The sequence below is a fragment of the Narcine bancroftii genome, chromosome 3 (genome assembly GCF_036971445.1).
Source record: "Narcine bancroftii isolate sNarBan1 chromosome 3, sNarBan1.hap1, whole genome shotgun sequence".
NCBI classification, from domain to species: domain Eukaryota; kingdom Metazoa; phylum Chordata; class Chondrichthyes; order Torpediniformes; family Narcinidae; genus Narcine; species Narcine bancroftii.
In genome coordinates this window covers 81,708,012-81,720,226 of record NC_091471.1, presented here as the reverse complement: position 1 = coordinate 81,720,226, position 12,215 = coordinate 81,708,012, and the positions used below count along the sequence as shown (strand labels likewise).

At 44.9% G+C, this 12,215-nt stretch overlaps 1 protein-coding gene across 1 annotated transcript in view; it reads left to right on the top strand.

Moving 5' to 3' along the window:
* Positions 1 to 789: 789 nt before the first annotated feature.
* Positions 790 to 12,215, top strand: part of LOC138757305 (uncharacterized) — a 38,988-nt gene continuing 27,562 nt past the window's right edge. Inside the window, exon 1 of the mRNA XM_069924408.1 lies at positions 790 to 2,845. Within this exon, the coding sequence (XP_069780509.1) occupies positions 1,475 to 2,362 (888 nt within the window). The 5' untranslated portion in view covers positions 790 to 1,474 and the 3' untranslated portion in view covers positions 2,363 to 2,845. The remainder of the gene's footprint in view (positions 2,846 to 12,215) is intronic.

The following is a 12,215-nucleotide window of genomic DNA, read 5'->3' as shown; positions in this document are numbered from 1 at the left end:
TCATAAAAGGGGAAGCCAGAATAGACAGGGAGCTTACCATAAAAGTTCAGCTAAACAATGTTATAACAAACAGAGATTTTCATGGTCACAGAGAGACATGTAGGAGCCAAAGATTGATAAAAAGAGTGAGAAACAGAATTTAGTGTGTGTAGAGTTCGTAGTGTACGTAACAAACATGATAATTACAAATGCAAGTGTACTTAGGATGATTTTGCAAAAACTAACCAATTAAAACAGTGTTAAAAAGAAGGGGAAGGACAAACAAAAAAGGTATAAAAATCAATGCACTGTATGTATCGGGGCTTGACTTGGCGAGAAGCCAGTTGAGTCCAACTCTGCAGACTTGTAAATAAAGCTTGTCGTGTCATCAATTTTAAAGAGACTCATGTGTGAGAATTTGTACTTCTGACAATTGGGGGCTCGTCCAGGATCTACACTCCAGCCGTGGGGGGAGGCGAGAAAGAGGGACATCGGAGGTGGTGCACCCCGCTGAGTTCAGCGGCTCCTAGTCCCTTGCTCGTCGCCTCGGGCGGCTTGAGCGAGTGGTATCCGGACAAGGTGACATGACAAGACGAAAAGGAGAGGTGTGACGGTTCAATCCCCAGGAAGACACCGGTAAGTGACGACTTACGATTGTGGTGTGGGGATTGACGGATGAGACCACCCAGGTAACGGTCATGACGGGATAAAAAACTATAAAACGATAAATCAGGTGTAGAGCCTTTGTCGTGGCGTGAGGACCCTGTCGTGGGACCCTAGGATAGACCCCAGAGAAACCTCGGCAGGAACCGGCGGAGGGATAGTACCTCCGACGAGGCGTCCGAGAAGAAAGGGAGTAGGGTCCCGAACGGGAGGGTCCTCAGCAACGATAAACGGATCTAGGTGGGAAAAATGGGAGGATCAAAATCTAAGGGCTCGTCTGAAAGATCAGGACATTTCCCGGGAGTTCCCCTTGACAGCCCTTTGGGGAGAATGTTTGAAAATTGGGATAGTAAATGATATCGAGACAAAAACAAGAAAAAGATGGTTCAATATTGTCTTCAAAGGTTCCTCGGTCTGGTGGCCGAAATTTGGATCTGATGAGGATTGGGTTAGACAAGCATTAAACATATATGTAAATTCGAGACCAAAGGTGAATCAAGAAGAGTCAGCATATGCATTTTGTTGGGTTCCCTGGCCAGGATCCTTAAGAAAATGTTTTAAATTGAGGGTAGCGGGAGAAAAGAAGTGGGAACCTCTGGACAACCTCCCCCCTCCTTATGTTCCCCCGGTGCCCACTGCGCCCGAGGGAAGCTCGCTGCTGGAGGGGAAAGGTGATGAATCTGATTGCCCCGGAAGGGGCCGGGAACAGAGGGATGAATTAAGGGAGTCGGACCCTAAACTTCCACTGGTAAACCGACCCTGGACCAGATCCCAGACTGGTCCAGGACCATCGAAGTCTTCAGTAAGCCTAAATCCCCTGAGGGAAGTTCCTATGGGAGGACCGGGAGGGGGAACGGGATATGTAAACGTTCCCCTAACTAGTACGGAGGTGCGGGGATTTAAGAAGGAAATGAAAAATCTATTGGAAGATCCCATGGGACTGGCCGAACAGTTCGACCAGTTCCTGGGACCAAACACATATACCTGGGAAGAGATGCACGCAATAATGGGAACATTATTCTCACCCCAGGAGAGGCAGATGATTCGACAGGCTGCCCTCCTCATGTGGGAACGTGAACAACCTGGGGACCCCAGACCCCATGAACAAAAATATCCCTTGAATGAACCCAGGTGGGACAAACGAACACCCGAGGGATTGGCAAGTATGAGACAATATAAAGAGTGGATGATTAAAGGGATACGGGAGGCTGTGCCAAAGGGTCACAATTTCACCAAGGCATTTGGGAACCACCAGGGGAAAGATGAGTCCCCTACTGATTTCTTGGAGAGGGTGAGAAAGAATGTCCAACAGTATGCGGGTGTGGACCCTAGTACACCAATGGGTGAACAGCTTATTCGAATTGAATTTGTTTCCAAATCGTGGCAGGACATTAGAAAGAAACTAGAAAAGGAGGAGGGCTGGAATGAAAAACCCCTGAGCGACCTGTTGAAAAAGGCGCAAAGAGTATATGTGCAGAGGGAAGAGGAAGGTCAAAAGAGGGCAGCGAAGATTATGGTACAGACTATCCGACAGGTAAATGCCGAGTCCAGAGGGGAAAGGAAACAAAACCTTCCTCTAAGCAACCCAAGATATCCAAGAGAGGCGAGACCCCGGAGACCCGTTAAGTGCTATTACTGCAACGAGGAAGGACACTTCAAGAGGGAATGCCCCCAATATAAGAGGGAAGTGCGTACCCTCGAACTCATGGAAGAAGATTAGGGGAGTCAGGGGTTCCGAATGTTGGGGACCAGGTATAAGAGGGAACCCTTGGTAAAACTAAAAATTGGTCCCCAGGGAGAAGAGGTGGTGTTTATGGTGGACACGGGAGCGGAACGAAGTAGTGTAATAACTGTGCCGATCGGGACCGAGCCTGTAAAAAGCAATTTGAAAATTTCTGGGATAGAAGGGGCTCCCAGAATGGTATGGATAATTCCCCAAGTGACAGTGAAGCTGGAAGGGAGAGAAGGGGTACAGGACCTCTTGTTGTTACCGTCAGCCGGATTTAACCTCCTAGGAAGAGATTTACAGGCTCTCCTAGGTTTGGGTGCTCTCCCCGTGGACGGAGAAGTGCGAGTCCACCTCTGTGCTCTGAAGGAGGAGGATGAACGGCAGATTGACGAGAGAGTCTGGTATAAGAAGGGAAATCGAGGAGGTCTGGACATCCCACCTTTACATGTCACATTAATACCAGGTCATCAGCCGGTAAGGAAACGTCAGTATCCTATTTCTTTGGAAGGGAGGAAGGGGCTGCAGCCAGTAATTGAGACCCTAATACGAGACGGACTATTGGAGGAATGCATGTCACCCTATAACACCCCTATACTCCCAGTGAAAAAGTCAGATGGATCCTATCGTCTAGTTCAGGATCTAAGAAGTTTGAATGCTATTGTTCAGACCCGCCACCCAGTGGTGCCTAATCCCTATACTATTATGAGTCGGATTCCCCCAGACCATGAGTGGTTTAGTGTTATCGACCTGAAGGACGCCTTCTGGACGTGTCCACTAGAAGAGGGAAGTAGAGATATGTTCGCGTTTGAATGGGAGAATCCATGGACAGGTAGACGGAGGCAGCTTCGGTGGACTGTATTGCCCCAAGGGTTCACTGAATCTCCGAACCTGTTTGGACAAATGTTAGAACAAATCCTGGCGGACTATCCACGATCCGATGATTCCCAACTGATGCAGTATGTGGACGATTTACTGTTATCAGGACCCAAGGAACAGAAAATGAGGGGAGATACAATTAGACTCTTGAATTATCTGGGGAAAAAGGGTCTGCGAGTGTCCAGGAACAAGTTACAGTTCGTTGAGAGGACTGTGGTATATCTGGGACACCAGATAAGTAAAGGACAGAGACGGATTACCCCTGAACGGATTGCGGGAATCACTAGAATGCCGTTACCCCGTAATAAGAAGGAAATAAGACAATTCCTGGGACTCTTAAGTTACTTACTGCCTCGAGAAGGTGGTGGAGAGCCAGCTTCTTGAGCCATTCAATCCTGCTTACTTACAGTACTCACACAAAGATATAAAGTAGGGAGTTTAAGGAAATAGACTCAGCAACAATTAAAGAACAGTAATACATTCCCATCAAGTTGTTCTGTGCAACATCAGAGGAATGATCAAGTGATTCTCTTCTATATGATGACCTTTTCACTTTGGTGGTTGAGCTTGTGGATCTGGGAGATATAGTCAGAGTAGCCTGCAGAAGTAACCACCAGATGATACACACTGCCCTCTGTGCAACTGTGGGAGAGGGAATAAATGTTTAGGGTGTGAGTTGGAGTGTCAGTCATTTGAACTGCTTTGTATCTGATCATGTCAATATTCTTGAGAGTTGTTGGTCTACATTCACCAGGTCAGTAAAGAGTATTCCATCCTACTTCCAACATGTGCCTTATAGATTATGGAAAGGCTTTGGTAGCCAGAAAGTGAGTTACTTTTATTACATCCTGAGTATTTATTTATGTATATGCACAAAAACCAACAAGGTCGGGTCAGATACAGCAATGAGCTCTCTGAACCCTTCTCCATTGACAACGGCGTGAAGCAAGGCTGCGTCCTCGCACCAACCCTCTTTTCAATCTTCTTCAGCATGATGCTGAAACAAGCCAATAAAGACCTCAACAATGAAGACGGTGTTTACATCCGGTACTGCACGGATGGCAGTCTTTTCAATCTGAGGCGCCTGCAAGTTCACACCAAGACACAAGAGCAACTTGTCCGTGAACTACTCTTTGCAGACGATGCCGCATTAGTTGCCCATTCAGAGCCAGCTCTCTAGTGCATGACGTCCTGTTTTGCGGAAACTGCCAAACTGTTTGGCCTGGAAGTCAGCCTGAAGAAAACTGAGGTCCTCCATCAGCCAGCTCCCCACCATGACCCCCCCCCACATCTCCATCAGGCACACAGAACTCAAAACGGCCAACTAGTTTACCTACCTCGGCTGCACCATTTCATTTGATGCAAGGATCGACAAAGAGATAGACAACAGACTCGCCAAGGCAAATAGTGCCTTTGGAAGACTACACAAAAGAGTCTGGAAAAATAACCACCTGAAGAAACACACAAAGATCAGCGTGTACAGAGCCGTTGTCATACCCACGGTCCTGTTCGGTTCTGAATCATGGATCCTCTACCGGCATCACCTATGGCTCCTAGAACGCTTCCATCAGCGCTGTCTCCGCTCCATCCTCAACATTCATTGGAATGACTTCATCACCAACATCAAAGTACTCGAGCTGGCAGAGTCCGTAAGCATCGAATCCATGCTGCTGAAGACCCAACTGCGCTGAGTGAGTCACATCTCCATAATGGAGGACCATCGGCTTCCCAAGATCGTGTTCTATGGTGAGCTCTCCACTGGCCACCGAGACAGAGGTGCACCAAAGAAGAGGTACAAGGTCTGCCTAAAGAAATCTCTTGGTGCCTGCCACATTGACCACCGCCAGTGGGCTGATATCGCCTCCAACCATGCATCTTGGCGCCTCAGTTCGGCAGGCAGCAACCTCCTTTGAAGAAGACTACAGAGCCCACCTCACTGACAAAAGACAAAAGAGGATAAACCCAACACCCAACCCCAACCAACCAATTTTCCCTTGCAACCGCTGCAACCGTGCCTGCCTGTCCCGCATCAGACTTGTCAGTCACCAACGAGCCTGCAGCAGACGTGGACATACCCCTCCATAAATCTTCATCCGCGAAGTCAAGCCAAAGAGAAGAAAGAGAAGAGACATAGAACAAAGAACATTACAGCACAGTACAGGCTTTTCAGCCCACAATGTTATGCCAATCTTTGTAAACCGACTCCACAGTTCCAGATAAGTCTCTGATTAATGGTTATCTCCAGAATATTAAACATTTCCATCATTAGTTATTCCCTTGCAATTCTTTGGAACAACTTTATCTTGCACTTATCAGTGCATGCCTGAATGTCATTCAACTTTCGCTGCCTGAAAGCATTTACTGTTTCATTTGCTGAGGACTTGCAGAAGGAATTGAATATTGTCCAATTTTCAAAATACATCCCAACTTCTGATTTTGCTGTGCAGGGAGGGTTATTGATTCTTTTTTATACGGTGTGTATGTGTCTCTGTCTTGCTCACTGTCTGCCCCTGTGTATGTGTGTCTCTCTCTCTAACTCTCTCTCTCTCTGATCCTTTCTCTCTGTAACTCTCTCTCCCTCTAAATCTCTCTCTCTCACTCTCTAATTCTCTCATTCTCTAACTCTCTCACTCTCTAACTCTCTCTCTGTCTCACTCTCTAACTCTCTAACAATCTCTCTCTAATTCTCTCTCTCCAACTATCTCTCTAAATCTCTCTCTTTAACTCTCTTTCTAACTCTCCTTCTCTCTCTCACTCTCTAACTCTCTCTCTAACTGTCCTCTCTAACTCTCCCTCTCTCTCACTCTCTAACTCTCTAACAATCTCGCTCTAACTCTCTCTCTTCAAATATCTCTCTATTTAACTCTCTCTCTAACTCTCCTCTCTAACTCTCCCTCTCTCTCTCTCTTTAACTTTCTCTATAACTCTCTAACAATCTCTCTCTAAATCTCTAATAATTTCTCTCTCACTAACTCACTCTCTTTAACTGTCTCTCTCTCTCTTTCTAACTCTCTCTCTCTAACTAATGCTCTTACTCTCTTTCACTCTCTCTCTCTTTCACACTTTCTCTCACTCACTCTGTCTCTTTGTCTCTCTCTCTATCTCTATCACTCTATTTATCTATCTCTCTATTTCTCTCCTTCTCTAACTCCCTCTCTAACCCTCTCCCTAATACTCTCTAACTCTCTCTAACTCCCTCTTTAACCCTTTCCCTAACACTCTCTAACTACCTCTCTAACTCTCTCTTAAGTCCCTCTTTAACCCTTTCCCTAACACTCTCTAACTACCTCTCTAACTCTCTCTTAAGTCCCTCTTTAACTCTCTCCCTAACACTCTTTAACTCTCTCTCTCTCTAACTCTCTCTCTCTCTCTCTCTCTCTCTCTCTAACAATCTCTCTCTAACTCTCTCTCCCTCTTGCCATTACTCCCCCTGTTACTCTCTGTTACTCTCTGTCACACTCTCTGTGTCTCTGTCTCTGTCTCTGTCTCTGTCTCTCTCTCTGTCTCTGTCTCTGTCTCTCTCTCTCTCTCTCTCTCTCTCTGTTGAATAACAAACTAGATGGCTGGGTTAGTAAGTTTACAGATTACACAAAGAGAGGTGGAATTGTAGACCATTGAAATTAGATATAGAGAGGGACAGATGGAATTTGATCCAAACAAGGAGGTATTATACTTTGTGAGGTCTCATGTAACATATGCAGTTAATGGCAGGATTCTTAACAAAATTAATATACAGAGGGATTTGCTGAATCCAAGCCCATCATTCCCTAAAAGTAGCCAGACAAGTAGGTAAGTGGTAAAGAAGGCATCTGACATGTTTCCTTTCATTGATTGGCACATTAGATAAAAGTAGTGACATTGCAGTTATATCAAATTTTTCTGAGGATATACTTGGAGTATTATGTGCACTTCTGGTCACCTCATTACAGGAAGGATCTGGAGACTTGAGAAAGGGTACAGAGGAGATTTACCAAAATGCTACGGCTCCTAGAACGCTTCCACCAGCGTTGTCTCCGCTCCATCCTCAACATCCATTGGAGCGCTCACACCCCTAACGTCGAGGTACTCGAGATGGCAGAGGTCGACAGCATCGAGTCCACGCTGCTGAAGATCCAGCTGCGCTGGATGGGTCACGTCTCCAGAATGGAAGACCATCGCCTTCCCAAGATCGTATTATATGGCGAGCTCTCCACTGGCCACCGTGACAGAGGTGCACCAAAGAAAAGGTACAAGGACTGCCTAAAGAAATCTCTTGGTGCCTGCCACATTGACCACCGCCAGTGGGCTGATAACGCCTCAAACCGTGCATCTTGGCGCCTCACAGTTTGGCGGGCATCAGCCTCCTTTGAAGAAGACCGCAGAGCCCACCTCACTGACAAAAGGCAAAGGAGGAAAAACCCAACACCCAACCCCAACCAACCAATTTTCCCTTGCAACCGCTGCAATCGTGTCTGCCTGTCCCGCATCGGACTGGTCAGCCACAAACGAGCCTGCAGCTGACGTGGACTTTTTACCCCCTCCATAAATCTTCGTCCGCGAAGCCAAGCCAAAGAAGGATGAACTTGGTTTGTTTTCTCCAGTGTCAGAGATTGAGAGAAAACTTGATAGAAATTCATAAAATTATGAGAGGCAAAGATACGGCAGGCAGTCAGAATCTTTTTCCCAGGGTAAAAATAACAAACGGTAGGTGGGAAATTGTCGTGGAAATGTGCAGTTAAATAGGAATGTCTGCGGATGCTGTGATTATAGTGCAATAGATGAAAGTGCTGGCGAAACTCAACTAGTCTCGCAGCATCTATAATCTTAGTTCTCCAGCATTTCTGTGAAAATGTGCAGAGCATGTCTGCTGCACAGAGAGAGGTGGGTACCTGAACCAGGCTGCTGGGGTAGTGTGGAAGCAGACACGATAGTAGTATTTAAGAGGCTTTTAGATAGACATTTGCATGTCCAAGGAATAGATGGATATTATCAAGCAGAGATTTAGTTAAATTTTGTGTGGTGTTCAGCTGTGACATCGTCAGCTGAAGTGTGCTGTTATATGGTCTATGTTCTATGAAGATGTCTGGGCCTGAGACACTTTCCTGTGGAAGTTCTGCAGTGAAGTCTTTGGGCTGAGTCTATTGATTGCCAACAATCACAATCATCTTCCTTTGTGCACAGGATGATTCTGCCCATTAGAGTGTTTTCCCCTTAAAACCTGTTGTCTTATTTGCCCCAGGCAACTTGATGTCACATTCAGTATTTTATTTAATTGCAAGGGCAGTCACAGTCATGTTGCTGCTGGAATTCGAGTCTTTGGACAGGCCAAATAAATATGTCCAAATCCACTCCTACTGATGACTCATAGCCAAGATCTTGCTGACCAGTGGAGGAGGCTGAAAAAATGGAGTTGGTGAAGCCAGTAATCAAGGCGGCAAATGGGATATCAGCCTTCATTGCTGGAGGGATTGAATCCAAGAGAAGGGAGGCTCTGCAACTATCCAGGGTACTGGTGAGACTGAACCTCAAGTACTGCATGCAGTTCTGGTTCGTGTTGCTAGATGGGCTGTTTTCCAACCTTATTGGACTTCTTTTGGAGATCGGCCGTGGGAAATATTTGAATGTTTGCAGGTTGTGGTATCATGGGGACTAAGTTTTATGTGAAGCGAATGGGAGGGAAAACGGAACAATTGTTGCAGTAAAAGTGGCTCGGCCAGTGTAGGGTGCACAGGGGATGGGGCAGAGAGGTGCAGCGGCGGAGTCGGAGGACCTTCACCATTGATCAAAATCACACGTGAATAGCTAAGCATCCATTTTTAGGCCAGACAGTCTGGCTTTTGAGGACTCTGTCCTCTGTCTGGTGCCACTGTGTGCCAGAAGTTAATTTGCCCTCTATTTGGGTGTACACCCCCCAAATGGAGGACAAATTAAGGGGAAGAATCTGTTGAAAGGGTAAGGGAGGGGGGGGAGCAGGGTCACACTTACCTGTGTCAAATGGGGCATCCCAGGGTCCATAGACCATGTGCAGCCATGCTTCTTCTTGCATGCATGCACGGTAGGTTATTTTTACTGGGCACATGCACATTGCGCCAGCACGCAGACCTGGCGGGGAGTACAGTTTGGGCTGGTTTGGGGTTGGCTTTTGTGCCTGGTTGAGCTTTAAATTTTTGGGGCATCTAGCAACACTGGTTCTGGTCTCCTTACTTGAGAAAGGATATATTGGCTTGGGAGATGGTGCAAAGGAAGCTTATCTGGTTGATTCCATGGGGTAATCAGAGATGTGGAGTTAACCCATGAGGAGAGATGGAGTCTATACACATGAGGAGAGATGGACTATACACACCAGAATTCAGAAAAATGAGAGGGGATCTTCTAGAAATATATAAAATTAAGAAAGAGATGGAAGAGCTAGAGGCAGGAAAGCTGTTTCCACTAGTAGGTGAGTTTAGAACAGGGGGAGGCTGCTTCATGATTTGAGGGACTAGATTTAAGACAGAGATAAGGAGGAATTGCTTCTCCCAGAGAGTAGTGAATCTATGGAATTCTCTGCTCAATGAAGTAGTAAAGGTTACCTCATTAAATGTACTTAAGAAACAAATAGGTTTGGGCAATGTAGAAGAATTAAGGGTGGGGGGCGTGGCACAATGGAGGAGGAACAAGATGTAGGAAAACACCTCCCCCGGCAGAACTATTTAAAACCTGTATAAAAGTTTCAGAATTACCTTAAAAACTGTTGATTGTATTGCTGAAGTATTCTACTAGCAACTATGATAAAAAACTAAGACTCAAACTGCAAAGAAAACAGCCACTAAACAATTAACTACAACTGAGGAATCTCGGCCTGCCTTACAAATGGAGCCTGCCGACTCGATTTCCCTTCAATCCCCACTGCAAGACAAATCCAGTGGTAAGGTGAATAAAAACACCGGCATTGACTTTGCATGTGGCTGCGCAAGATTGCGCCAATGTGCGATGTTGATCCACTCCCGACCAGGAAGATCAATTGCGCATATGCAAAACTTTGTGCATTCACACATCACCCTAAATGGACGAGGCTGCAGGGGCACCCGATCTCCCTCAGCACAGTGATCCTGTGCCAGTGGGGGAGGGTATCTGCCCCTATAGTCGGGCTGAAGTGGCCTTTATACCAACGGAGGAAGAAGAGGACATCATTGGAGTAGAGGAGGAAGAAGAACAATACCAGATGGAAGAGGAGTAGAGGAGGAAGAAGAACAATACCAGATGGAAGAGGAGTAGAGGAGGAAGAAGAACAATACCAGATGGAAGAGGAGTAGAGGAGGAAGAAGAACAATACCAGATGGAAGAGGAAGCAGCAATATTTCAGGGTAGGCCTGTAGTAAGGCAGACTTCCAAGTTTAATTCTGATCCTCACCAGTCAGATTTGCCTTCAACTGCTGATCTATCTAAGCAAGTGGAAAACTTGGCTTTGCAAATAAGTCAAGGATTTTCAATTATGAAGGATCAAATTGCCGAAATGAAGGGGGAAATATTTTCAGTTAAAGTAGGTGTGGCAAAATGTTTGAAAGCTGTGGATAAGGTTCAGGACAAATTTAAGAAGCTTGAAGAAGAATTTATTGATTGTAAAGATGATGTTGATCATTACAAAGACAAGGTGGGACAGATGGAGGATTCATTTACTGGATGGGAAATTCAGAAGACTGATTTCTTGAAGAAAATTAATGCTTTGGAGAAACAAAGTCAGAGAAATAAGATAGTTGGTCTTCTGGAAGATTTTGAAGGTCCAGACCCAGTCCAGTTTTTTCAAAAGTGGAATCCTGAGGTTTTGGGAATAATGCATTTCCCAAATAGTCTAGAGTCGGATAGAGTCCATCGAGCAGTAAAAAGAAAGCCACTTCCTGGTCAAGCGGCACGTTCAATTTTGATTCGATGCTTGCGTTACCAGGATAGAGAAATTATTTTGAGACTTGCAGTACAGAATGCGAGGAGTAATCCGGGTCCATTGCTTGTTAAGAATAACAGGGTATTTTTTTTATGCTGATTTGAGTCAAGCTATGATTAAACATCATAAAGAATTTAATTCAGCTAAAGCTGATTTGTGAAAGAAAGGCCTTTCGCTACCCTGCTGTACTTAAAGTTTTTTATGGAGATTATCAGTCTCAATTTTTTTCTGGTGATGCTGAAGCTCTTATTTTTGCTAATTCTTTACCCGATAATAAGCAGGGTCAAAATTTAGACAAGTTTCCTCGGCAGCTGGTTACTCAGGAAAGAGAAGAATGGTAAGTAAGGGATGGAATCTCAGCAGTTGATTGGTATCAGTATTGGTGATAATCAAGTTAGCCGAGATTTGGAAGAGACGTTTCGTATTCGAGATGATTTTCTGTGTTAATTTTGATTGTTCTGTTTGGGGAGGGGGTCCAACCCTTCTGAGGTCGTCAGCCACCTTGTGGCATTTGTCACTCCCGTATAATTGAGGGAGGCAATACTATTGAGCATTCTTTTTTTTTTGTGTGTTGGGTTTTATTATAGGGTTCCTTTTTCTTCTTTCTTTTCTTAGAAGAGATATTTAGTTTTTTTTGTATTGATGACATGGGGAGGTGCTTCATCATTTATGGTGGGATGGTTATAGAGCCCAAAGGACACCAAAACCCAGCAGCAATAGACATTCACCAAAACAAAAGTTGTTTTTAATTATCTTTAAACATGAAAACAGAATCAAACTTTAACTTATCTCTATTAACTTAACTAACCTAACTTAACCCCCTTTTAATTCTAAGCGCTCATGGATGTAATGTGTGTGTAAATTTAAGAAAAGTTCTTTGGTTCACAGTTCAGTCTCACTTCTCATTCTTCCAAGTTCTCTGGTTGCAGAGAATTTTGTAAATTCATAAGAGCATAAATTCAAATTTTTTTGAAAACAGATATAGGATCAGTTGATAGTAAATTTGTTTTGTGGGTGGGATGCTTTGAAAGCTTATTTATGAGGACAAATTATTAGTTATACTGTTAA